We start from the raw sequence: 27,500 nt of genomic DNA on the forward strand, positions 1-27,500 counted from the left end.
CAACACCCACCATTGTACTGACACTAGCTTGGCAGGTCCACAACAAACAACAAAACTCACCCTAGCACTGGCACTAGCTAGGCAGGTCCTCCACACACAACACCCACCCATGTACTGGCACTACTTAGGCAGGTCCACCACACTCATGAACACCCACCCTAGTACTGGCACTAGCTAGGCAGGTCGACCACACGAAAAAACAGCGACCATTGTACTGTCACTGGCGAGGCAGGTGCAAAACACACAACACCCACACCTGTACATGTGTTCATACAGAACAGACTGGATTATACACGAAAAAATACGCAAAATGACTTATCACTAAATAAACTAAATATATAACATCCAATAACAGAAGTGGCAGACAATGTCAGGTACACACAAAATACATTTTAACACATTGATATAACAAAATTCTACTGAAATAACCCAACCAATTTATGAAGAAAAAAAAACATAACGACTTCCAAACAAACAGTCGGAGTCACTATAAAACAAGTAGGAATAAATCCTACAATCATATATATATATATGTATATATATACGCATGCATATACACACATACGTGTATGTGCATATGTGTTCGTACAGAACAAACTGGATTATACATAGAAATAAAATGCTAAATGACTAGTCACCAAATAAACCAAAAATATATTACATCCAATAATAGAACTATACCTAAGACAAACAAACCTACACACAAACAAACCTACCCACAAACACACCTACACACAAACAAAGTTAATGTTACTGATTAACACTCAATATATAATATGACCTTCCATACAAATTGAAGGGTATATATAAACCCCATAAAATACTTACATATTCTCGTACATAGTTCATAATGTACCCCTTCAATACGATAAAAAAAAGACGTATGACAAGGATAAAGCTATCACCAAATTCGAATATATAAAACATTTCCTCAAATATACATATGAATATAAACCCCGTATATAAAATGGTTCTTATAACAATAAAAGAAAAAACAGAAAATCACATACAACTTTTAACTCTGTGGTTTTACAAAATTCATAAGGTCTACATACCCCGGAGCCCCCGACGGCTCAATGCAAATAAACTTTACCCACATCAACCACCTTGCAAACCAGTCAACCTTCCTCATCAGGCATCCAATCACTCCAAGAGGACACACCACTGAAGAGACCAACCCCTTGCCTCTCACCCCGTCACCAAGCGGAGTAGACGTTCAACAGTAAGTTCACGATATCCCTCCGGAAAACTAGTTACCCACCTTCCCCCATATAATTGTTTGTTCCTACACGCTGTCCTATAAAAACACGCAGCCAACGCTTTTATCCTAATGTTTCCCTCCACCTCCCTCATCCCCCAAGAGACATACAAGTAATAAACTATTACGTATCTGATAGCCCTCCCCACCTCGTTGGGCATCCCTCCCATATCTAACATTAAAGCCCTAAGGGGTGATATCTGACTCCGCCCCCCCCCAATAAAAGGAAAACCCTCTTCAACCACAATCTTACCACCTCCAAAGCAGAACAAAAATATACTACATGGAAAGCAGTTTCAACTTCCCCACAAAAACCGCATGACGCCTCTCTCACAAAACCCATTCGTCTTAGCACCTCTTTCGATGCTAACGTCCCCATAAGAAATCTATATACTAATTCTCTCGCTCTTGCCTGTATTCTTAGTTTACTAAATTCCACCCATATCACTCTCCAATCATATGTGGGATAAACTGCCATCCCCTGCATTGATTCCTGACGACGACCCACACCCACCAACCGTTTTACCTTGAGTTTTTTAACATTGCGAACCTTTAACATAAACGTCAACATATCTTCACACAGGCCCGGTGGCCTGGTGGCTAAAGTTCCCGCTTCACACACGGAGGGCCCGGGTTCGATTCCCGGCGGGTGGAAACATTTCGACACGTTTCCTTACACCTCCTGTTGTCCTGTTCACCTAGCAGCAAATAGGTACCTGGGTGTTAGTCGACTGGTGTGGGTCGCATCCTGGGGGACAAGATTAAGGACCCCAATGGAAATAAGTTAGACAGTCCTCGATGACGCACTGACTTTCTTGGGTTATCCTGGGTGGCTAACCCTCCGGGGTTAAAAATCCGAACGAAATCTTAACTTATCTTATCTTATCACTAAGTCCCTGGCACCCCACCATTTGCGGATATCCCCCATCACCTCCCCCACCCGAAGACCCCTTTCCCCCGCTGCCCGAATATACCTCTGCTTCACATATAGCGCCTTCACCCTAGACCCTAATGCCATCAATCCCAATCCTCCCTGTCTTACCGCAGTCATTACCACATCTTTGCCCAACCACGCCCTCCCAAAACCCCACACATACCTTAATACTCTTCTTTGTAATTCCATAATATCCTGACTTCGTAAGGGATAAATTTCCGCCACTCCCCACACCTTACTATAAATCAGCGTATTTACCACCACAACCCTTTGATGCAAGGTTACGTCCCCGGCCCATAGACTCCTGAGCCTACTCAAAGCTCTGTCCATTACCATTTCTGAATTAACCCTCCTGCTCTCCTGTGCATCTGCCAAATACAAAATCCCACAAATCTTTAGCCTTTCTACAGTTATCCAGCCAAACTCCTCCCCCAAGGTCCCGCCTACCCAAGCGCCTACCTCCAGCAACCGTGATTTCTGCTTATTAACTCTCATCCCAGTAGCATTCCCAAAAATCTCAAGTACCCTTCCCACTTTACTTAAATCTTCCATCTCATTAAGTAAAACAGTTGTATCATCTACATAACCAACAACATTTCCACAAAAGCCTCCACTCTCCCCCATCCTTCCCATTCCACCATCAACCAGAACATAGAAAGGATTCTGCATACATGCAAAGAGTATTTGGGAGAGTGGACACCCCTGCCTTAAACCCCTCCCCATGCTTACAGGACTACCCAACCTACCATTTACCTGTACTCTCATCGATGCATCCGCATACAATGTCCACACCCATCCCACGACCCTCCCTCCAAAACCCATTCTCACCATACTCTCCATCAAAAATTCCCTATCCACATAATCATAAGCTTTCTCCCAATCCAGACCTAGAATACCTTCCTTACTTCTACCCTCAAAGAAATCCCTAATACGTCCATGACCTACCCGCATACTCCTCCCCGGGATTCCAAACTGTCCCCCATGTATCACCGACCCCATGACCTTCTTCAGTCTATTACCCAAAATTTTCGCAAAAACCTTGTAATCTGCGCACATCAACTCTCTTCCCCCCCTTTGCTTTGGCACCAAAACTATGACACCCATACTTTGCGATGTGCCCAACTTCCCACTAGTTAACATATGATCCAATACCCTAACAAAGCATTGCCTAATACACCCCCAATGTGCTCTACAAAAATCATTTGGTATACCGTCTATCCCCGGTTTTTTCCCGGTACTCGTCCCGAAAACTGCCTCTTCCACCTCAACCTCACTTATACCACCCTCCAACCCCACTCTATCCTGCTCACTTAAAACACTATGGAACCTCCCTCCAAAAATTCCCTCCCAGGAACCCCCCTCCCTCCAACTCCATTTCTCCCTAAACCAACTATCAGCATAGAGACTCATACATTCCGTATTGGATAGGACCCGACCCTCTGGATACCCTCCCACCCCAGGGCTTGTCTCCAATTGCAGAATGGTGGTTACTCTCTGTCGGTCCCGAAATTTACGTAAAACAAACCCGGTCGGCTTATCACCCCACAACACGTCCTCTAACCCCGCTCTAACCCTAATTGCATCAAACCTATCATTATGTAATTCAGCTATTCTACTCCGAAGACTAGCCATGTCATCCCTCCTACCACCTCCCCGAACATAACAGTCTTGCAACTGTCCCTCCAGATAATTTTGCAACCCAAAAAGCCACCTCGTCTCTTCTCGTCCCCTAACAGTGCATTCTGCAACCATGGGGGTGTGGAGGGATGGTCCATATGAAGGGCTGCCGGAGGGTTCTTACACTCTTAAAATGTCTTTAACAAGGCCTATACCATCCTATGTTACGATGACCTGTTATAGAACACAGGTTTATGTGTACTATGCTGGTCAGAGGAAAACATGTCGTCTGTGTAGCTCTTATGAGCACATAGTAGCCCTGTGTCCTAGGAGGCAGGCTCCTAGAGTTCTGGGAACTCCAATTGTGATTCAACAGCCGTGTGATTTGGTGCCTGGCTCCGGTGCCTCGGGAGGCCGGAGGACTGACCTCTGGAGCGAGGAGGTCGAACGGGAGGAGGCGGCGGCGGAGACATGTGTCACTCTCCCAGGGGCGTCGGGGGAGTTGAAGGTGACATCTGAGGAGTCTTTAGTCCAGGAAGCTTCGACCCAGGATGGTTCATTGGCGGATGTGATCAAGGATTTTCTGGATGGGAAGGAGCCCTGTGCAGGTGTCCTCAGTTTATGTGAGGACGGAGCGCTGGAGGGACAACAAATCGTGGAGGAAGACTTGAGTAAGAAAGGACTGGAGCGTGTGGTGGTCGTGGAGGTACACCAGGAGGGTTCGCCTGATGGTGATATGTGTGAAAGTGGAAGTTCTAGGAAAAGAACTGCTGTGTCAGAGATAGACGAGGTCATTACCCCGGGGCAGAGGCCGGGGAAGAAGTCATGGGCAGCGGTGGTGGAGCAGATGTCTCATAGTGGTAGAGGTGTGCCTGAGTTGCACAGTGGGAGAGGGAGGGGGGAGGTGACTGCACAGGAAAACTCGAGTGGCAAGGGAACACGTAATGTGAAAAGTGTAGTGAGTAAATCCCAGCGGCATAGGGGAAAGCCGCCTCTTCTATAAATTTCAGATGTGTCACGCTTAATGTTAATGGACTTAAGACTGAGGTCAAGAAAGTTTGGTTGGAGTGGTTTTAACGGCGGTTTGATGTCGACATTTGCTTTTTGCAAGAGCATAATCACAAGGCTGGATGTGAGTTGCCGGTGAAAGGATATCGGATGTATGTTACCAGTGGTTTGCAATTGAAAGGTGGGGTAGCAGTGGCTGTAAAGGAGACCAGCCCCTTGCGTGTCATTGGTTGGGAAGAAGGGGGGAGGGTCGTGAGGGTGGATGGTGTCTGGGGTGAGAGTCGAGCTAGTTTCGTAGGAGTTTACATGCCAGCAACTAGCAATACCAGGGTAAAAGTAGATTTTGTCAGGGAGGTATTGCTGTATCACTTGAGAGGTTTGCCTGCTATAACAGTAATAGGAGGTGATTGGAATTGTGTGATTCGGAGTGGTGATGTTGAACTTAGAGGGGCGGGTTGCGTGTTGAGTGTTTTGAAGGATACATTGCGGGATGTTGGGGTTGTTGATGTGGTGTGGAGGAGGGGATACCTAGTGGAGCACACGTTTGTCCGTAGGGGATATGAGGCACGATTGGACAGAATCTATATTAAGCAGGGTATAGATGTTAGGGTGCAAACCTTCGATGTTGGGTTTTCTGATCACAGGGCGGTAATAGCAGATCTGATGTGGGATGGAGTGGTGCGTATTTATTCTGGGTACTGGAAATTAAATGTTAGGCTTCTTAAGGAGGAGGGGGAGGGGCCTTTTTTCAGTGATTGGTGGTTGCATTTTTGGGAGGCTAGGAACAGGGAGATAGATCTGTTAGATTGGTGGGAAATGCAGGCTAAACCTGAAATAGCGAATTTCTTTAAGGTCAGGGGACGAGAAGAGGCGAGGTGGTGTTTTGGGCTGCAAAATTATCTGGAGGGACAGTTGCAAGACTGTTATGTTGGGGGAGGTGGTAGGAGGGATGACATGGCCAGTCTTCGGAGTAGAATAGCTGAATTATGCAATGATAGGTTTGATGCAATTAGGGTTAGAGCGGGGTTAGAGGACGTATTGTGGGGTGATAAGCCGTCCGGATTTGTTTTACATAAATTTCGAGACCGGCAGAGAGTAACCACCATTCTACATTTGGAGACAAGCCCTGGGGTGGGAGGGTATCCAGAGGGTCGGGTCCTATCCAATACGGAAAGTATGAGTCTCTATGCTGATAGTTGGTTTAGGGAGAAATGGAGTTGGAGGGAGGGGAGTTCCTGGGAGGGTATTTTTGGAGGGGGGGTCCATAGTGTTTTAAGTGAGCAGGATAGAGTGGGGTTGGAGGGTGGTATAAGTGAGGTTGAGGTGGAAGAGGCAGTTTTCGGGATGAGTACCGGGAAAACACCAGGGATAAACGGCATACCAAATGATTTTTATAGAGCACATTGGGGGTGTATTAGGCAATGCTTTGTTAGGGTATTGGATCATATGTTAATTAGTGGGAAGTTGGGCACATCGCAAAGTATGGGTGTCATAGTTTTGGTGCCAAAGCAGAGGGGGGGGAAGAGAGTTGAGTGCTTACCGAGCAATATCTCTGATGTGAGCAGATTACAAGGTTTTTGCGAAAATTTTGGGTAATAGACTGAAGAAGGTCATGGGGTCGGTGATACATGGGGGACATTTTGGAATCCCGGGGAGGAGTATGCGGGTAGGTCATGCATGTATTAGGGATTTCCTTGAGGGTAGTAGTAAGGGAGGTATTCTAGGTCTGGATTGGGAGAAAGCTTATGATTATGTGGATAGGGAATTTTTGATGGAGAGTATGGTGAGAATGGGTTTTGGAGGGAGGTTGGCGGGATGGGTGCGGACATTGTATGCGGATGCATCGATGAGAGTACAGGTAAATGGTAGGTTGGGTAGTCCTGTAAGCATGGGGAGGGGTTTAAGGCAGGGGTGTCCACTCTCCCAAATACTCTTTGCATGTATGCAGAATCCTTTCTATTTTCTGGTTGATGGTGGGATGGGAAGGATGGGGGAGAGTGGAGGCTTTTGTGGGAATAGTGTTGGTTATGTAGATGATACAACTGTTTTACTTAACGAGATAGAAGATTTAAGTAAAGTGGAAAGGGTACTTGAGATTTTTGGGAATGCTACTGCGATGAGAGTTAATAAGCAGAAATCACGGTTGCTGGAGGTAGGTACTTGGGTAGGCGGGACCTTGGGGGAGGAGTTTGGCTGGATAACTGTAGAAAGGCTAAAGATTTGTGGGATTTTGTATTAGGCAGATGCACAGGAGAGCAGGAGGGTTAATTCAGAAATGGTAATGGACAGAGCTTTGAGTAGGCTCAGGAGTCTATGGGCCGGGGACGTAACCTTGCATCAAAGGGTTGTGGTGGTAAATACGCTGATTTATAGTAAGGTGTGGGGAGTGGCGGAAATTTATCCCTTACGAAGTCAGGATATTATGGAATTACAAAGAAGAGTATTAAGGTATGTGTGGGGTTTTGGGAGGGCGTGGTTGGGCAAAGATGTGGTAATGACTGCGGTAAGACAGGGAGGATTGGGATTGATGGCATTAGGGTCTAGGGTGAAGGCGCTATATGTGAAGCAGAGGTATATTCGGGCAGCGGGGGAAAGGGGTCTTCGGGTGGGGGAGGTGATGGGGGATATCCGCAAATGGTGGGGTGCCAGGGACTTAGTGGAGTGTGAAGATATGTTGACGTTTATGTTAAAGGTTCGCAATGTTAAAAAACTCAAGGTAAAACGGTTGGTGGGTGTGGGTCGTCGTCAGGAATCAATGCAGGGGATGGCAGTTTATCCCACATATGATTGGAGAGTGATATGGGTGGAATTTAGTAAACTAAGAATACAGGCAAGAGCGAGAGAATTAGTATATAGATTTCTTATGGGGACGTTAGCATCGAAAGAGGTGCTAAGACGAATGGGTTTTGTGAGAGAGGCGTCATGCGGTTTTTGTGGGGAAGTTGAAACTGCTTTCCATGTAGTATATTTTTGTTCTGCATTGGAGGTGGTAAGATTGTGGTTGAAGAGGGTTTTCCTTTTATTGGGGGGGGGGTTAGATATCACCCCTTAGGGCTTTAATGTTAGATATGGGAGGGATGCCCAACGAGGTGGGGAGGGCTATCAGATACGTAATAGTTGATTACTTGTATGTCTCTTGGGGGATGAGGGAGGTGGAGGGAAACATTAGGATAAAAGCATTGGCTGCGTGTTTTTATAGGACAGCGTGTAGGAACAAACAATTATATGGGGGAAGGTGGGTAACTAGTTTTCCGGAGGGATATCGTGAACTTACTGTTGAACGTCCACTCCGCTTGGTGACGGGGTGAGAGGCAAGGGGTTGGTCTCTTCAGTGGTGTGTCCTCTTGGAGTGATTGGAAGCCTGATGAGGAAGGTTGACTGGTTTGCAAGGTGGTTGATGTGGGTAAAGTTTATTTGCATTGAGCCGTCGGGGGCTCCAGTGTATGTAGACCTTATGAATTTTGTAAAACCACAGAGTTAAAAGTTGTATGTGATTTTCTGTTTTTTCTTTTATTGTTATAAGAACCATTTTACATATGGGGTTTATATTCATATGTATATTTGAGGAAATGTTTTATATATTCGAATCTGATGATAGCTTTATCCTTGTCATACGTCTTTTTTTTTATCGTATTGAAGGGGTACATTATGAACTATGTACGAGAATATGTAAGTATTTTATGGGGTTTATATATACCCTTCAATTTGTATGGAAGGTCATATTATATATTGAGTGTTAATCGGTAACATTAACTTTGTTTGTGTGTAGGTGTGTTTGTGGGTAGGTTTGTTTGTGTGTAGGTTTGTTTGTCTTAGGTATAGTTCTATTATTGGATGTAATATATTTTTGGTTTATTTGGTAACTAGTCGTTTAGCATTTTATTTCTATGTATAATCCAGTTTGTTCTGTACGAACACATGTGCACATACACGTATGTGTGTATATGCTTGTATGTGTATATATGATTGTAGGACTTATTCCTACTTGTTTTATAATGACTCCGACTGTTTGTTTGGAAGTCGTTATGTTTTTTTTCTTCATAAATTGGTTGGGTTATTTCAGTAGAATTTTGTTATATCAATGTGTTAAAATGTATTTTGTGTGTACCTGACATTGTCTGCCACTTCTGTTATTGGATGTTATATATTTAGTTTATTTAGTGATAAGTCATTTTGCGTATTTTTTCGTGTATAATCCAGTCTGTTCTGTATGAACACATGTACACATACATGTATGTGTATATGTGCATGTGTATGTATATACATATATACATGTTTATAGGATTTATTCCTACATGTTTTATAATGACTCCGACGTTTTGTTTAGTAGTCGGTACGTTTTTTCCGTAAACTGGTTGGTTTTTTTTCAGTAAAATTTTGTTTTATCAATGTGTTAAATTGTATTTTGTTTTTTGTGTGTGTACTGACATTGTCTGCCACGGTTTTTTGATTTGCTTGTTGTCGGCTTGTGTTTTTTCTTATTATGGTTTATGTGTATGTTGCTTTTAAATAAAAAAAAAAAAGTACTCTTAAGTGGTGATATCCAAATTAATCCAGGACCTCAAACTATTGTGCAGAGGCAAAACAGACAGATAAATGACGGCAATAATGACGGTCTAGTAGCTAGGAATGATAACCTTAACTCCATATGTAATGCATACATAGGTCAATGTGAGACAATACAGCCATTATTATCTCAAACACCACCAAACAGGTGCATACACTGTACTAAAGTACGCATGAAAAACAGAAAAGGCACCTTATGTAAAATGTGTAAGGGGTGGGTGCATGATGGATGTATGTACAATTATAGCAACGGTGCCAGAATTCATTTTGTGTGTAACAAATGCACTTTGGCACAGTTACCCTTTAGCAGTGATGACATTGATTTACCTAATTTTAATACAAATGACCCATTGCCATATATTGATGAGTATGATTGTTTTATGAAAACAGGCCTTCACTTTATTCATGTCAATGCAAGATCACTTCTTCCTAAATTGGCAGAGACTAGGATTCTAGCTAACAAAATTAGGGCGGCAGTTATAACCATCTCTGAATCTTGGTTGGATGATACGGTGACTGACGACGAGGTCAAAATAGATGGTTACAATATAAAACGCTTAGATAGGAACAGAAAGGGTGGTGGAGTATGTGCCTACATTAGAAATGACTTAGCTTACAACCCAAGACCTGATTTAAATAACAATAAACTGGAGATTCTATGGTTTGAAGTGCTGCTTCCTAAGACCAAACCCATCTTAGTAGGAACTAGTTACCGCCCTCCTACCCAGGACCAGTTCTTAGAAGACTTTTCCAGAGTCTTCTCCGGAGTTGAAAACAATTGCGAGACAATAATACTGGGCGACTTCAATATCTGTTTTCAGCAGCAAAATAACGGGCTATGCAAAAGGTATAAGCAAATTCTAGGATTAAATAGTTACACTCAACTAATTAATACACCAACCCGGATCACACAGTTCTCAGCCACCCTAATTGACCACATACTTTGTAACCGCTCTGAGAACATTAGTCAGTCAGGCGTCATTACCACAGGTCTTAGTGATCATTTCATCATTTACTGCACCAGGAAAATCACTAGGGAGAGGATAGGCCTACACAGGACAATAAAAATGAGGTCAACTAGAAACTACAGTAAAGAAACACTGGTAAATAGGCTACACAATTGTGACTGGACAGAGATAACAAGTTGCACGGACGTAAACGATGCCTGGGAAAAATTCAAAACAATGTTCACTACCATCCTTGATAATATTGCACCAGTTAAAGAGGTTAGGATTAAACGAAGAACTGAACCCTGGATGAATACTGAGATATTAGATAATATGAAATTCAGAGACCAGCTGCTAAAAAGATCTAAAGCAAACAGACAGGATATTGCAGCACTAAATGAATTCCAAAGGGTGAGGAAAAGAGCACAGAGACTTATAAAAGGAGCAAAGGCAAAGCACTATTGCTCAAAAATTGAAGAGTATAAGCATAACCCCAGAAAGCTCTGGCAACAACTAAAACAGTTGGGGTATAGCCATAAGCCAGTAGATAGGTCTAACATAGTACTCACTATCGATAATGAGGTACCAACTTGTCGGTTTTTCAAACCATTCATCACAACTGTCAGACACTGCAGCATCATGGGATCTTCTTACAAAGAATTCTTCAACACTTGTTCAACCTTTGGACGAAGACCTACTTCGACTAGTGGATGGTACCACTATGACCCCGCCTCCGCCTGCTTCACCTCACCTCACTACAGTATATAAGCCACGTCTACGGCCCTATGCTGTACATTCTACAAGATTGATGGACTGAACACATCGACTCCACGTTGAGGGACTGATTACCTCATACTCCTCCTCTCCTTACGCCTTCCTCTTTGTATTGGACTGATGAAGCCACTGTGTGGCGAAACGTTTCCTGAATAAAGATTCCCATATGCTGCATAAGTGTTTCAATCTTCAACCTTTATATTATAATAATAAGGTAAAAGGACCCCAATGGAAATAAGTCAGTGTGTCTGACTTTTTTGGGTTATCCCAGGTTCTCTACACATATGCTGCTATGTATGATAATTCTATGTAACTGTATTTGTGTATACCTGAATAAACTTACTTACTTACTTACATATAACAACACCCACCCTTTCACTGGCACTAGTAACACTCACCCTGGTACTGGCACTAGCTGGGCAGCTCCACAACACACTACAACACTCACACTTGTACTGGCACCAGCAAAGCAGGTCCACAATACACATGACATCATGACAAATGGAATGTGACATTGCATATGAGTCGCAAGTGGTATATAAAACTGTTTTTCCAACTTGTAGACATTGCATTGCTCAATGATCGTGCGAAATGGGAGGCTTTGGGGAGACAGGGCTTTTGGTAGGAAATTGTGAGGTGGGTGGAGACGTTTATAGGGGCATGCAGGTGCATGTGCAGATCAATGATCGTTTAGGGGAATCAGTGAACATGGGGCAGGGTCTTCGACAGGGATGTCCACTTCCACAAATTCTGCTTGCTTCTGTTCAGGACCCATTTTACAGGACTGTTGAGGCTTGTATTTGTGGGTGGGTGGGTTCGAGGGAGGTGGGGTGTTAGTCGGGGCTTGTGGGTTACGTTGACGGCAAGACAATTATTGTGTGGGAGGGGAGGGGACATGCTTGAGAAAGGTAGGTGCCGTCATCCATACGTTTGGGGGTGCTACTGGTATGCGGGTTAATGTGAAGAAATCGAAAATTGATGGGGTTGGGGGCTTGGATGGTGTGGGAGGAGTGGGGTGGTGATGTGATGTGATGTGTGGTGGATAGCTTAATGATTTGTGGCATCGTGTATATGGGTGATCTGGTACGTGCGAGAGTTTACACTCTGTATGCATTGTGAAACGGGTGGAACATCGTTTGGGGTGTTTGCGGCAATACCATTTAAGTCTTTTACAGAGGGTCATCATGGTGAACGTGTTACTTTATAGCAAGGTATGGCATGTGCCGGATATTACTGGGATCCTAAAGAGGGTGTTCAAGTTCTTTTGGGGTTCGTGGTATGATTGGCTGAGGAGGGAGGTGGTAACGCTGCTGGTGCTTCAGGGAGGGTTAGGGGTAGGTGCAGGGAATGACGGGGGAGGGGGAATGGAGCACCTGCATGCTGCAATGTGGCGGTTGTATTGGTGTGGAGTTACGGGAGCGTGAGGTGGTGTTGCGGGTGCTCTTGGTCCTGAGGGATCCAGGTAAGATTCAGGTGGAGATTTTGGAGTGTATGCTTTGGGGAAGGGTAGTGGTACCCGTGGAGGAGATATATCCCATGAATGCATGGAGGACATCAGGTGAGGTTTTGTAGGCTACGCATTTGATCTCGGGTGCGGGAGGAAATGTTCCTCTTCCTGCACAGAGTTTTGCCATCTGGAGTGGTTCTCTGGAAGAGGTGGGTGGGGGAGGGGGGAGAGTGTAGGTTATGTGGTGATGCTGAAACAGCATATCATGTGTATTTCTGTGAGGGTCTGGGGGGTATAAGGGACTGGATGGGGTGGGTCGTGGCTCAGGTGTGGGAGTTGCGGTTTTAGTGTTGCGGGCATTAAGTCTGTAGTCCAGGGGGTGCCTGAGAGCTTCCAGCAAGCCTTGGCATATTTAATTGTAGATTTTGTGTATGTCTATAGGGGTATGCGAGGGAATGGGGAGTGGGTCGTGCACAAACGGGTATTAGCAGGACCTTTAAATAAGATGGTTTGTAGCAATAGGGCCATTGGTGGGAGGAGGCTTTTCTGGTGGGTTACCTCAGTTTAACAGTTGGTGCTTTATTAGCCTTGTAGGTGGAGGTGACTGCTAGTATGAGTGTGTGAGAGGTGGAATGGCATTTCAGGGGTTGCATTGAGCTGATCACTTGGAGTGAGCAAGTGCTTTGAGGTGATCAGGGTTCTTGCTTAGCAGGAAGTGAGTGTTCATTTGCTTGTTGTATGTAAGTTCTGGCCATATGGGTGATGGTTTACTGGCTGTTGGGTGTGGGCCAGGGTTAGTTTGGTGTCTGTGTGGCTGTTTGAACCCAGGCTGGGTGGGGGAGAGGTGGGTGGATGCTTGACAATGTTCTTGGCGACAGTGTGTGTCCTGGTGTATTGTCATGTCTCTGTATCTTGATGAGTTGATACTCATCAGTCATGGTCACTGGTGATTCTCTAACATTGGGCGTGTGTGTGAGAGCGTTAATTCCTGTTCTGGACACAGTTGTATCTGTTTTATTTATAAATCTGAGGATATGTAATTATTTTGTAGATCAAGGCCAGTGTCCGATATCCTTGGATCAGACCAAATAGGTACATTGTCCACTGACAACCATGTATAGGGGTGTTTTACTGTTTATGTGCGAATAAGTGACAAAACCCTTAATTGGGTGCTGTATTATGGCATGTTTGTATATATTTGTTTTCAGCAGTGGGAACTTTGTTCCACTAAGGTGTGTTTTCTAGTACCAAGGTGCCCCTTTGTGGGGAAATATTCTAGCATTATGTTCTATTTTTGTGACACTTACACAGCATGTGTGGTTTTTTGAACCTGGCAAGGACGATCTGTTTGTGTTTTCTAAGTCTTCATTATTGCAAATGTATGTATTGTTTATTCCAGTTATGTTTCTTATTGTTTATTAACATTTGCCTGTGTGGGGTCCTGTGCGTGTCACTACACGCCTTTCCAAAGACAGGGATGGGGAGGGTTGGAGGTGCAGGATGCATGATGTTGATCATGTGTCATGCTGCACCTCACAGTCTGGTTTAACTGTGTATTGGCCTGTGAGTGTGTTGTGAGATTTGTTTTCGAGTCTTTAAGCATGGTTTAGTAACTTTCAACCTGGTATAATATTTGGGCTTTGTACACGTTTAATCTATATTAATAATGTATGTAATCTTATTGTGTACCTTTCCTTATATGTTTTGTATATACTGTTTTTATTAAAATATAAATAAAAATACTTTGACAGCAACCCATCTCACTCCACATCCATCCATTCTCACACCATAAACTATCAAAACATCCACCTACACACAACCCATTGTCAAACTGCCCATTTTCACACAATCACCTACACACCACCCACCCTCATTCCCCACCACCCACTCTCACACCACCAATCCTCATTCCCCACCACCCACTCTCACACCACAAATCCTCATTCCCCACTGCCCAGTCTCATCTACCACATCACCCATACTCACTACCCCCATCCCACTCTCACAACACCCCACACTCACTACCCACCAACCAGTTCCACACTACCCATTCTCACACTAACCACCTGCTTACTACACACCACCCACACAAACTACACACCACCCACACATACTACACACCACCCACACATACTACACACCACCCACACATACTACACACCACCCACACATACTACACACCACCCACACATACTACACACCACCCACACATACTACACACCACCCACACATACTACACACCACCCACACATACTACACACCACCCACACATACTACACACCACCCACACATACTACACACCACCCACACATACTACACACCACCCACACATACTACACACCACCCACACATACTACACACCACCCACACATACTACACACCACCCACACATACTACACACCACCCACACATACTACACACCACCCACACATACTACACACCACCCACACATACTACACACCACCCACACATACTACACACCACCCACACATACTACACACCACCCACACATACTACACACCACCCACACATACTACACACCACCCACACATACTACACACCACCCACACATACTATACACCACCCACACATACTACACACCACCCACACATAGTACACATCACCCACACATACTACACACCACCCACACATACTATACACCACCCACACATACTACACACCACCCACATATAGTACACATCAACCACACATACTACACACCACCCACACATACTATACACCACCCACACATACTACACACCACCCACATATAGTACACATCAACCACACATACTACACACCACCCACACATACTATACACCACCCACACATACTACACACCACCCACACATAGTACACATCACCCACACATACTACACACCACCCACACATACTATACACCACCCACACATACTACACACCACCCACACATAATACACACCACCCACACATACTACGCACCACCCACACATACTACACACCACCCACACATACTACACACCACCCACACATAGTACACATCACCCACTCATAGTACACATCACCTACACATACTACACACCACCCACACATACTACACACCACCCACACATACTACGCACCACCCACACATACTACACACCACCCACACATACTACACACCACCCACACATAGTACACATCACCCACTCATAGTGCACATCACCTACACATACTACACACCACCCACACATACTACACACCACCCACACATACTACACACCACCCACACATACTACACACCACCGACGCATACAACACACCACCCACACATAGTACACATCACCCACACATACTACACACCACCCACACATACTACACACCACCGACGCATACAACACACCACCCACACATAGTACACACCACCCACACATAGTACACATCACCCACTCATAGTACACATCACCTACACATACTACACACCACCCACACATACTACACACCACCCACACATACTACGCACCACCCACACATACTACACACCACCCACACATACTACACACCACCCACACATAGTACACATCACCCACTCATAGTACACATCACCTACACATACTACACACCACCCACACATACTACACACCACCCACACCTACTACACACAACCCACACATACTACACACCACCCACACATACTACACACCACCCACACATACTACACACCACCGACGCATACAACACACCACCCACACATAGTACACATCACCCACACATACTACACACCACCCACACATACTACACACCACCCACACATACTACACGCCACCCACACATACTACACACCACTCACACATACTACACACCATCCACACCTACTACACTCCACCTACACATACTGCACACCACCCACACATACTACACACCACCCACACATACTACACACCACCAACAAATACTACACACCATCCACACATACTACACACCACCCACACATACTACACACCACCCACACATACTACACACCACCCACACATTCTTCACACCACCCACACATACTACACACCACCCAAACATACTACACACCAACCACACATACTGCACACCACCACACATACTACACACCACCCACACATACTACACACTACCCACACATACTACACACCTCCACTCATCCATTATCATTATCCACATTTACACCTACGCCTCCCACCCCCGCAACTCCCACTTTCAAACTTCCCACACTCACATTACACACATTTCCAACGTCTCCTTCCCCAGACCCCTCATACCACCCACCTTCATGCCACCTATCCTCCCACTCCAAACACACACAACATAACCTATCAACACCCACCATCATTTTGCCCACCATTACTCCACCTACCCTAACCCCACATATACAACCCTCCCACACATCACCCTCCCACTCTCACCACCCCCTCACACCATCCTCCCTTACACCACCCACCCTCACACCACTCTGCCTCTCAACACCCTCACTCAAACCACCCTCTCACACCACCCTCCCTCACTTCACCACCCCTCACTTCACCCTCCCTCACATCACCCTCCCTCACACCACCCTCCCTCACACCACCCTCCCTCACTTTACCCTCCCTCACATCACCCTCCCTCACATCACCCTCCCTCACATCACCCTCCCTCACATCACCCTCCCTTACACCACCCTCCCTCACACCACTCTGCCTCTCAACACCCTCACTCAAACCACCCTCTCACACCTCCCTCCCTCACTTCACCATCCCTCAGACCACCCTTTCTCACACCACCCTCCCTCACTTCACCATCCCCAACACCACCCTCCCACACACCACCCTCCCTCACACCACCATTCCCCACACCACCCTCCCACACACCACCCTCCCTCACACCACCATCCCCCACACCACCCTCCCACACACCACCCTCCCTCACACCCCCCTCCCACACACCACCCTCCCACACACCACCCTCCCTCACACCACCATCCCTCACACCACCATCCCCCACACCACCCTCCCACCCACCACCCTCCCTCACACCACCCTCCTTCACACCCCCCTCCCACACACCACCCTCCCACACACCACCCTCCCTCACACCACCATCCCCCACACCACCCACCCCCACACCACCCACCCCTCACACCACCATCCCCCCCACACCAACCTCCCACACACCACCCTCCCTCAAACCACCCGCCCTGACACCCCCCTCCCACACACCCCCCTCCCACACACCACCCTCCCTCACACCACCCTCCCACACCCCACCCGCCCTCACATCACCTCCCTCACACCACCCTCCCTCACACCACCCTCTCACACCACCCCCCTCACACCACCCTCCCTCACACCACCCTCCCTCACACCACCATCCCTCACACCACCCTCCCTCACACCACCCTCCCTCACACCACCCTCCCTCACACCACCCTCCCTCACACCACCCTCCCTCACACCACCCTCCCTCACACCACCCTCCCTCACACCACCCTCCCTCACACCACCCTCCCTCACACCCCCCTCCCTCACACCACCCTCTAACACCACCCCCTCACACCACTCCCTCACACCACCCTCCCTCACACCACCCTCCCTCACACCACCCTCCCTCACACCACCCTCCCTCACACCACCCTCCCTCACACCACCCCCTCACACCACCCCCTCACACCACCTTCCCTCACACCACCCTCTCACACCACCATCCCTCACCCTCCCTCACACCACCCTCCCTCACACCACCCTCCCTCACACAACGCTCCCTCACACCACCGTCCCTCACACCACTCTCCCTCCTTACACCACTCTCCCCCCTCACACCACTCTCCCTCACACCACCCTCTCACACCACCCTCCCTCACACCACCCTCCCTCCCAACACCCTCCTCACACCACCCCTCACACCACCCTCCCTCACACCACCCTCCCACCACCATCCCTCACACCACCCCTCACACCACCCCCCTCACACCACCCTCCCTCACACCACCCTCTCTCACCACCCTCCCTCACACCACCCTCCCTCAAACCACCCTCACTCACACCACCCTCCCTCACACCACCCTCCCTCACACAACCCTCCCTCACACCATCACCCTCCCTCACACCCTCCCTCACACCCCTCCCTCACACCACCCTCCCTCACACCACCCTCCCTCACACAACCCTCCCTCAAACCACCCTCTCTCACACCACGCTCCCTCACACCACCCTCCCTCACACCACCCTCCCTCACACAACCCGCCCTCACACCACCCCCTCACACCCCCACCCTCACACCCCCCTCCCTCACACCACCCTCCCTCACACCACCCTCTCACTCACCCCCCTCCCCTCACACCACCCTCACACACCCTCCCCTCCCCTCCCTCACACACCCCCCTCACACCACCCTCCCTCCACCACCCTCCCTCACACTACCCTCCCTCACACCACCCTCCCTCACACCACCCTCCCTCACACCACCCACCCTCCCTCACACCACCCCCCTCACACCACACCACCCTCCCTCACACCACCCTCCCTCACACCACCCTCCCTCACATCACCCTCCCTCACACCACCCTCCCTCACACCACCCTCCCTCACACCACCCTCCCTCACACCACCCTCCCTCACACCACCCTCCCTCACACCACCCTCCCTCACACCACCCTCCCACACACCACCCTCCCACACACCACCCACCCACACACCCCATCCCTCACACCACCCTCCCTCACACCCCCTCACACCACCCTCACACCACCCATCCCTCACACACCACCCTCACACCACCCTCTCACACCACCCTCCCTCACACCACCCTCCCTCACACCTCCCTCCCTCACACCACCCCCCCCTCACACAACCCTCCCTCACACCACCCTCCCTCACACCACCCTCCCTCACACCACCCTCCCTCACACAACCCTCCCTCACACCACCCTCCCTCACACAACCCTCCCTCAAACCACCCTCTCTCACACCACGCTCCCTCACACCACCCTCACACCACCCTCCCTCACACACCCTCCCTCACACCACACCCCCCTCCCTCACACCACCCTCCCTCAGACCACCCTGCCTCACACCACCCTCCCTCACACCACCCCCCCTCACACCACCCTCCCTCACACCACCCTCCCTCACACTCACCCTCCCTCACACCACCCTCCCTCACACCACACCTCCCTCACACCACCCTCCCTCACACCACCCTCACACCACCCCCCCCTCACACCACCCTCCCTCACACCACCCTCCCTCACACCACCCTCCCTCACACCACCCTCCCTCACACCACCACCCTCCCTCACACCACCCTCTCACACCCCCCCTCACACCACCCTCCCTCACACCACCCCCCTCACACCCCCCTCCCTCACACCACCACCCCTCACACCACCCTCCCTCACACCACCCTCCCTCACACCACCCTCCCTCACACCACCCCCCTCACACCACCCTCCCTCACACCACCCTCCCTCACACCACCCTCCTAGACCCCTCCCTCACACCACCCCCCTCACACCACCACCCTCCCTCACACCACCCTCCCTCACACCACCATCCCCCTCCCTCACACCACCCTCCCTCACACCACCCCTCCACATCACCCTCCCTCACATCACCCTCCCTCACACCACCCTCCCTCACACCACCCCCCCACACACCACCCCCCTCACACCACCCCCCTCACACCACCCTCACACCACCCCTCACACCACCCTCCCTCACACCACCCTCCCTCACACAACCCTCCCTCACATCACCCCCCCCTCACACCACCCTCCCTCACACCACCCTCCCTCCCTCACACCACCCTCCCTCACACCATCCCTCACCCTCCCTCACACCACCCTCCCTCACACCACACCACCCTCCCTCACACCACCCTCCCTCACACCACCCTCCCTCACACCACCCTCCCTCACACCACCCTCCCTCACAACACACTCCCTCACACGTCACCCTCCCTCACATCACCCTCACACCACCCCTCACACCACCCTCCCTCACACCACCCCCCCTCACACCACCCTCCCTCACACCACACCCACCCTCACACCACCCTCCCTCACACCACCCCCCCCCTCAAACCACCCTCCCCTCACACCCCCCTCACACCACCCTCCCTCACACCACCCTCCCTCACACCACCATCCCTCACACCACCCTCCCACACCACCCTCCCTCACACCACCCTCCCTCACACCACCACCCTCCCTCACACCACCCCCCCTCACACCACCCACCCTCACACCACCCCCCCTCACACTCACCCTCCCTCACACCACCCTCCCTCACACCACCCTCCCTCACACCACCCCCCTCACACCACCCTCCCTCACACCACCCCTCACACCCCTCCCTCACCCCCCTCACACCACCCTCCCTCACACCACCCTCCCTCACACCCTCCCTCACACCACCTCCCTCACACCACCCCCCTCACACCACCCTCCCTCACACCACCCCTCCCTCACACCACCCTCCCTCACACCACCCTCCCTCACACCACCCTCCCTCACCCCACCCCCCCCTCACACCACCCTCCCTCACACCACCCTCCCTCACACCACCCCCTCACACCACCCCCTCACACCACCACCCCTCACACCACCCCCTCACACCACCCTCCCTCACACCACCCTCCCTCACACCACCCTCCCTCACACCACCCTCCCTCACACCACTCCCTCACACCACCCCCCTCACACCACCATCCCTCACACCACCCCCTCACACCACCCCTCACACCACCCTCCCTCCCTCACACCACCCTCCCTCACACCACCCTCCCTCACACCACCATCCCTCACACCACCCTCCCTCACACCACCCTCCCTCACACCACCCACCCACACACCACCCACCCTCTCCCTCACACCACCCTCCCTCACACCACCATCCCTCACACCACCCTCCCTCACACCACCCTCCCTCACACCACCCTCCCTCACACCACCCTCCCTCACATCACCCTCCCTTACACCACCCTCCCTCACACAACCCTCCCTCAAACCACCCTCTCTCACACCACGCTCCCTCACACCACCCTCCCTCACACCACCCTCCCTCACACCACCCTCCCTCACACCACCATCCCTCACACCACCCTCCCTCACACCCCCCTCCCTCACACCACCCTCCCTCACACCAAGTGTTGACATTGTCAGTCAGGTTCTATATTATTGTTATGTTGAAAATGTTACACAATACTGACCAGTTGATAATTAAGACACACGTACAACACTTGCCTCTGTATCTGACTGAGGAAGTCTTCTGTGTAGGTGAATATGTTTTACTAATAAAGATACACAACTGCTGCACATGTCTTAATTATATATTCCTCGGAGGGATATTACTCCTCCTGGCAGTTAAAATACTGCTTTAAAATCTCTCTTACTCATCCTGTGAGTAAAAATGCTGCCGTAACGCCAAGTTATATTACTAAACCTGTGAGCAGAAATAGTTGCTTAAAGCAGTGTTAGTCATCCTGGGATTACAAATACTCCCTTGAACCTTTAACAGGGAAAGTATTGGAATAAAAAATATTGTATGTTTATAGTATAATCTTCTATAAGTTATCTTTACCGCTGAAATGTTTTTAGTTGCCTATTACCCATCAAAGGTAGAAAAAATTATAAACATAATGTTTCAAAATGTTAAATATAAGAGATGCATGTATATTTAAACATTATTATTTAGTAGTAACTTATAGAAGAGATAATTGGACTTTGTTATCAGTATATCTGGACATGGTAAAGAAATATTGTACAATAATATGGTAAAGGTTATTTTTACATTATGGAAAACTCTTATAAACTAATAAGTGTTATTACATTAAACATATATATTAACAATTATTTCTGATCATGTATAATATTACTGCTAAGTGAACCTTGTTAATGAAGTGAAAGAAACAGTTGTTGTCAACTTTCAGACAAATATTTACCTTGCAGATTGAACATGCAATAGTTGATTTGACTAGGATATCTTTCCTGCTACACAACTGACATAACAACCTGCTTGTATGTATACACAAGTGAGGTAATGTTGTGTTATATCTTACACTCTCATCAGTTTTCACCTCAGTTGAAGAATCTACATCAGTTTCTGAGTCAGGTTTAGGATCAATAACATCATAGTCAGTGTTCTTGTTGGATCTTTTGATCAGGAAAAAAATGTTCTCTGGGAACTGGAAAGAGAAAAGAACATAAAATTAGCATTAGAATATCAGCAATGTATGTGCATTTTTGTCATATGAAATGCTATATATCAATATTCAGAGACAGAGACGATATTATATATTATGGTGGTAAGAACTTGAGTAACTCTTCTAGACGTTCAGTACAATGTTTAGATGTTGCTGGGCCAGCCTGATGTACAGACGAACATACGGCCCTGCAGACGATCTAGCTGGCCCAGTCTGATGTATGGGCCAACATACAGCCATGTAGACGACGTAGGTAGCCCAGCCTGATGTACGGACGAACATACGGCCCTGTAGACCCCAATGGAATAAAGGACCCCAATGGAAATAAGTCACTGTGTCTGACTTTTTTGTGTTATCCCAGGTTCTCTACACATATGCTGCTATGTATGATAATCTATGTAACTGTATTTATGTATACCTGAATAAACTTACTTACTTACTTAGACGATCTAGCTGGCCCAGTCTGATGTATGAGCCAACATACAGCCATGTAGACGACGTTGCTGGCCCAGCCTGTTGTGTAGCCCAACATACACGCAATGTAGACGACGTTGCTGGCCCAGCCTGTTGCATGGACGAACATACAGCCATATTCACGACGTAGGTGGCCTAACCTATTGTATGGACTAATACACAGCCATGTATACAATATAGTTATCCCAGCCTGATGTATGGACGATGATACGGCCATGAAGACAGAGTAGTTTACCCAGCCTGTTATATGGACCAACATTCAGCCATGTAGACGACGTAGGTGGCCCAGCCTGTCGTGTGGACGAATTCATAGCTATGCACATAACTTAGTTTTCCCAGCCTGATGTATGGACGAACATACAGTAATGTAGACGACGTAGCTGGCCCAGACTGTTGTAAGGACGAACATACGATCATGCAGACGACGATACTGGCCTAGCCTGATGCATGGATGAACATATGGCCTTATAGACGGCGTAGCTGGCTCAGCCTGTTGTACTGACCAACATAAAGCCACGTAGACGACGTAGGTGGCCCAGCCTGTCGTATGGACGAACATACAGCCATGTAGATGACGTGGGTGGCCCAGCTTCTTGTATGGACAAACATGCAGCCATGTAGATGACGTAGCTCTCCAAGCCTGATGTACGGATAAACATACACCCATGTAGATGACGTAGGCGGCCCAGTCTGTTGTATGGAAGCACATACGGCCCTTTATACGACGTAGCTGGCCCAGCCTGATGTATGGACCAACATACAGCCATGTAGAAGACGTATCTGGCAAAGACTGTTGTTTTGGACGAACATACAGCCATGTAGACGACGTAGCAGACCCTGCCTTATGTATGGACGAACATACAGCCATGTAGATGACGTAGCTGGCCCAGCCTATTGTTTGGTACAACATACAGCCATGTAGATGACGGAGGTGGCTCAGCATGCTGTATTAACGAATTTACGGCCATATACACGACGTAGGTGGCCCAGCCTGTTGCATGGACGAATATACAGTCATGTAGACGAAGTAGTTTGCCCAGCCTCATGTATGGACGAACATGCAGCCATGTAGACGACGGAGCTATCCCAGCTTGATGTATGAACACACATACACCTATGTAGACGACGTAGGTGGCCCAGCCTGTTGTATGGACGAACATACGGCTATGTACATGACGTAGGTATACTAGCTTATTGTATGGACGAATTTACAGCCATGTATGCAACGTTGTTATCCCAGCTTGTTGTATGGACCAACATGCAGCATGTAAACGATGTAGCTGGCCCAGACTGTTGTATGGGCCAGCATACAGCCATGTAGACGACGTAGTTACTAGAAGCCTTCACACTGGTTGTGTGAAGTAGGAGCTAGTTCCTCGTTGCTTGCTTGGATCGTGCGATATTTACCATGCTTTTAGGAGGAACTCAGATTATTACTGGTTATAAGCAAGTAGTGGTATAAACCTTGGCAATATATACCCACAAATTGCAGAAACACCTAAGCAAACACTAGGGCATATATATTAAAAAACGTCAAGGCCCTGGGACCTAGATCATTTTCCCAATAACGAAGCGCTTTCTAATAAATATCTCACAGTGTTTGCTTACGTGTTTTTCTAAATTAAAACTAAGTTGTGTCACTTCTGCTGTGAGTAAAAATACTGCCTAAAGCCGTATAATATTGCTTATTCCTGCATGGGCTCTGAGTTAATTATTCTATACAGTATCCACGTCACTGTTTAGAGAATTAGAAGGTATGTGAGATTTTTCGAAACAGAGGAAACAAGAAGAAATAATGAGAGGAGAGAGACGAGGTGGGAAGTGGAGGGAGGCGGAGTGTGGCCAGTACCACCATAACCAGGGAAGTGGAGTGAGGCGGAGTGTGGCCAGTACCACCATAACCAGGGAAGTGGAGTGAGGCGGAGTGTGGCCAGTACCACCATAACCAGGGAAGTGGAGGGCGGCGGAGAGTGGCAGTACCACCATAACCAGGGAAGTGGAGTGAGGCGGAGTGTGGCCAGTACCACAATAACCAGGGAAGTGGAGGGAGGCGGAGTGTGGCCAGTACCACCATAACCAGGGAAGTGGAGGGAGGTGGAATGTGGCAATATCACCATAACCAGGGAAGAGGAGGGAGGCGGAGTGTGGCCAGTACCACCATAACCAGGGAAGTGGAGGGAGGCGGAGTGTGGCCAGAACCACAATAACCAGGGAAGCGGAGGGAGGCGGAGTGTGGCAGTACCACCATAACCAGGGAAGTGGAGGGAGGCGGAGTGTGGCCAGTACCACCATAACCAGGGAAGTGTAGGGAGGCGGAGTGTGGCCAGTACCACAATAACCAGGGAAGTGGAGGGAGGCGGAGCGTGGCCAGTACCACCATAACCAGGGAAGTGGAGGGAGGTGGAGTGTGGCCAGTACCACCATAACCAGGGAAGTGGAGGGAGGCGAAGTGTGGCCAGTACCACCATAACCAGGGAAGTGGAGGGAGGTAGAGTGTGGCAGTACCACCACAACCAGGGAAGTGGAGGGAGGCAGAGTGTGGCAGTACCACCACAACCAGGGAAGTGGAGGGAGGCAGAGTGTGGCAGTACCACCACAACCAGGGAAGTGGAGGGAGGCAGAGTGTGGCAGTACCACCACAACCAGGGAAGTGGAGGGAGGCAGAGTGTGGCAGTACCACCACAACCAGGGAAGTGGAGGGAGGCAGAGTGTGGCAGTACCACCACAACCAGGGAAGTGGAGGGAGGCAGAGTGTGGCAGTACCACCACAACCAGGGAAGTGGAGGGAGGTAGAGTGTGGCAGTACCACCATAACCAGGGAAGTGGAGGGAGGCGGAGTGTGGCCAGTACCACCATAACCAGGGAAGTGGAGGGAGGCAGAGTGTGGCAGTACCACCACAACCAGGGAAGTGGAGGGAGGCAGAGTGAGGCCAGTACCACCATAACCAGGGAAGTGGAGGGAGACAGAGTGAGGCCAGTACCACCATAACCAGGGAAGTGGAGGGAGGCAGAGTGAGGCCAGTACCACCACAACCAGGGAAGTGGAAGGAGGCAGAGTGAGGCCAGTACCACCATAACCAGGGAAGTGGAGGGAGGTAGAGTGTGGCCAGTACCACCATAACCAGAAGTGGAGGGAGGCGGAGTGTGGCCAGTACCACCACAACCCGGGAAGTGGAGGGAGGTAGAGTGAGGCAGTACCACCACAACCAGGGAAGTGGAGGGAGGCAGAGTGAGGCCAGTACCACCATAACCAGGGAAGTGGAGGGAGGCAGAGTGAGGCCAGTACCACCACAACCAGGGAAGTGGAAGGAGGCAGAGTGAGGCCAGTACCACCACAACCAGGGAAGTGGAGGGAGGCAGAGTGTGGCCAGTACCACCACAACCCGGGAAGTGGAGGGAGGTAGAGTGAGGCCAGTACCACCTTAACCAGGGAAGTGGAGGGAGGCAAAGTGTGGCCAGTACCACCATAACCAGGGAAGTGGAGGGAGGTAGAGTGTGGCAGTACCACCACAACCAGGGAAGTGGAGGGAGGCAGAGTGAGGCCAGTACCACCATAACCAGGGAAGTGGAGGGAGGCAGAGTGAGGCCAGTACCACCATAACCAGGGAAGTGGAGGGAGGCAGAGTGAGGCCAGTACCACCATAACCAGGGAAGTGGAGGGAGGCAAAGTGTGGCCAGTACCACCATAACCAGGGAAGTGGAGGGAGGTAGAGTGTGGCAGTACCACCACAACCAGGGAAGTGGAGGGAGGCAGAGTGAGGCCAGTACCACCATAACCAGGGAAGTGGAGGAAGGCGGAGCGTGGCCAGTACCACCATAACCAGGGAAGTGGAGGGAGGTAGAGTGTGGCCAGTACCACAATAACCAGGGAAGTGGAGTGAGGCGGAGTGTGGCCAGTACCACAATAACCAGGGAAGTGGAGGGAGGCAGAGTGTGGCAGTACCACCACAACCAGGGAAGTGGAGGGAGGCAGAGTGAGGCCAGTACCACCATAACCAGGGAAGTGGAAGGAGGCAGAGTGAGGCCAGTACCACCATAACCAGGGAAGTGGAGGGAGGCGAAGTGTGGCCAGTACCACCATAACCAGGGAAGTGGAGGGAGGTAGAGTGTGGCAGTACCACCACAACCAGGGAAGTGGAGGGAGGCAGAGTGAGGCCAGTACCACCATAACCAGGGAAGTGGAGGGAGGCGAAGTGTGGCCAGTACCACCATAACCAGGGAAGTGGAGGGAGGTAGAGTGTGGCAGTACCACCACAACCAGGGAAGTGGAGGGAGGCGGAGCGTGGCCAGTACCACCATAACCAGGGAAGT

General features: G+C 49.2%; 1 protein-coding gene across 5 annotated transcripts in view; it reads right to left on the minus strand.

The window, feature by feature from the left end:
- LOC138855028 (uncharacterized) overlaps positions 1-27,500 on the minus strand; it is a 397,726-nt gene that overhangs the window by 187,017 nt on the left and 183,209 nt on the right. The window contains exon 1 of one of the 5 annotated variants that reach the window (XM_070101771.1): positions 11,503-11,634. The exons of the other annotated variants lie outside the window; for them this stretch is intronic. Coding sequence (XP_069957872.1) covers positions 11,503-11,619 — 117 coding nt within the window. The 5' untranslated portion in view covers positions 11,620-11,634. Of the gene's footprint in view, positions 1-11,502; positions 11,635-27,500 lie in introns of those variants that run through there. 5 annotated transcript variants of the gene reach the window in all.

This window comes from Cherax quadricarinatus, chromosome 78 (genome assembly GCF_038502225.1).
Source record: "Cherax quadricarinatus isolate ZL_2023a chromosome 78, ASM3850222v1, whole genome shotgun sequence".
Lineage (NCBI taxonomy): Eukaryota > Metazoa > Arthropoda > Malacostraca > Decapoda > Parastacidae > Cherax > Cherax quadricarinatus.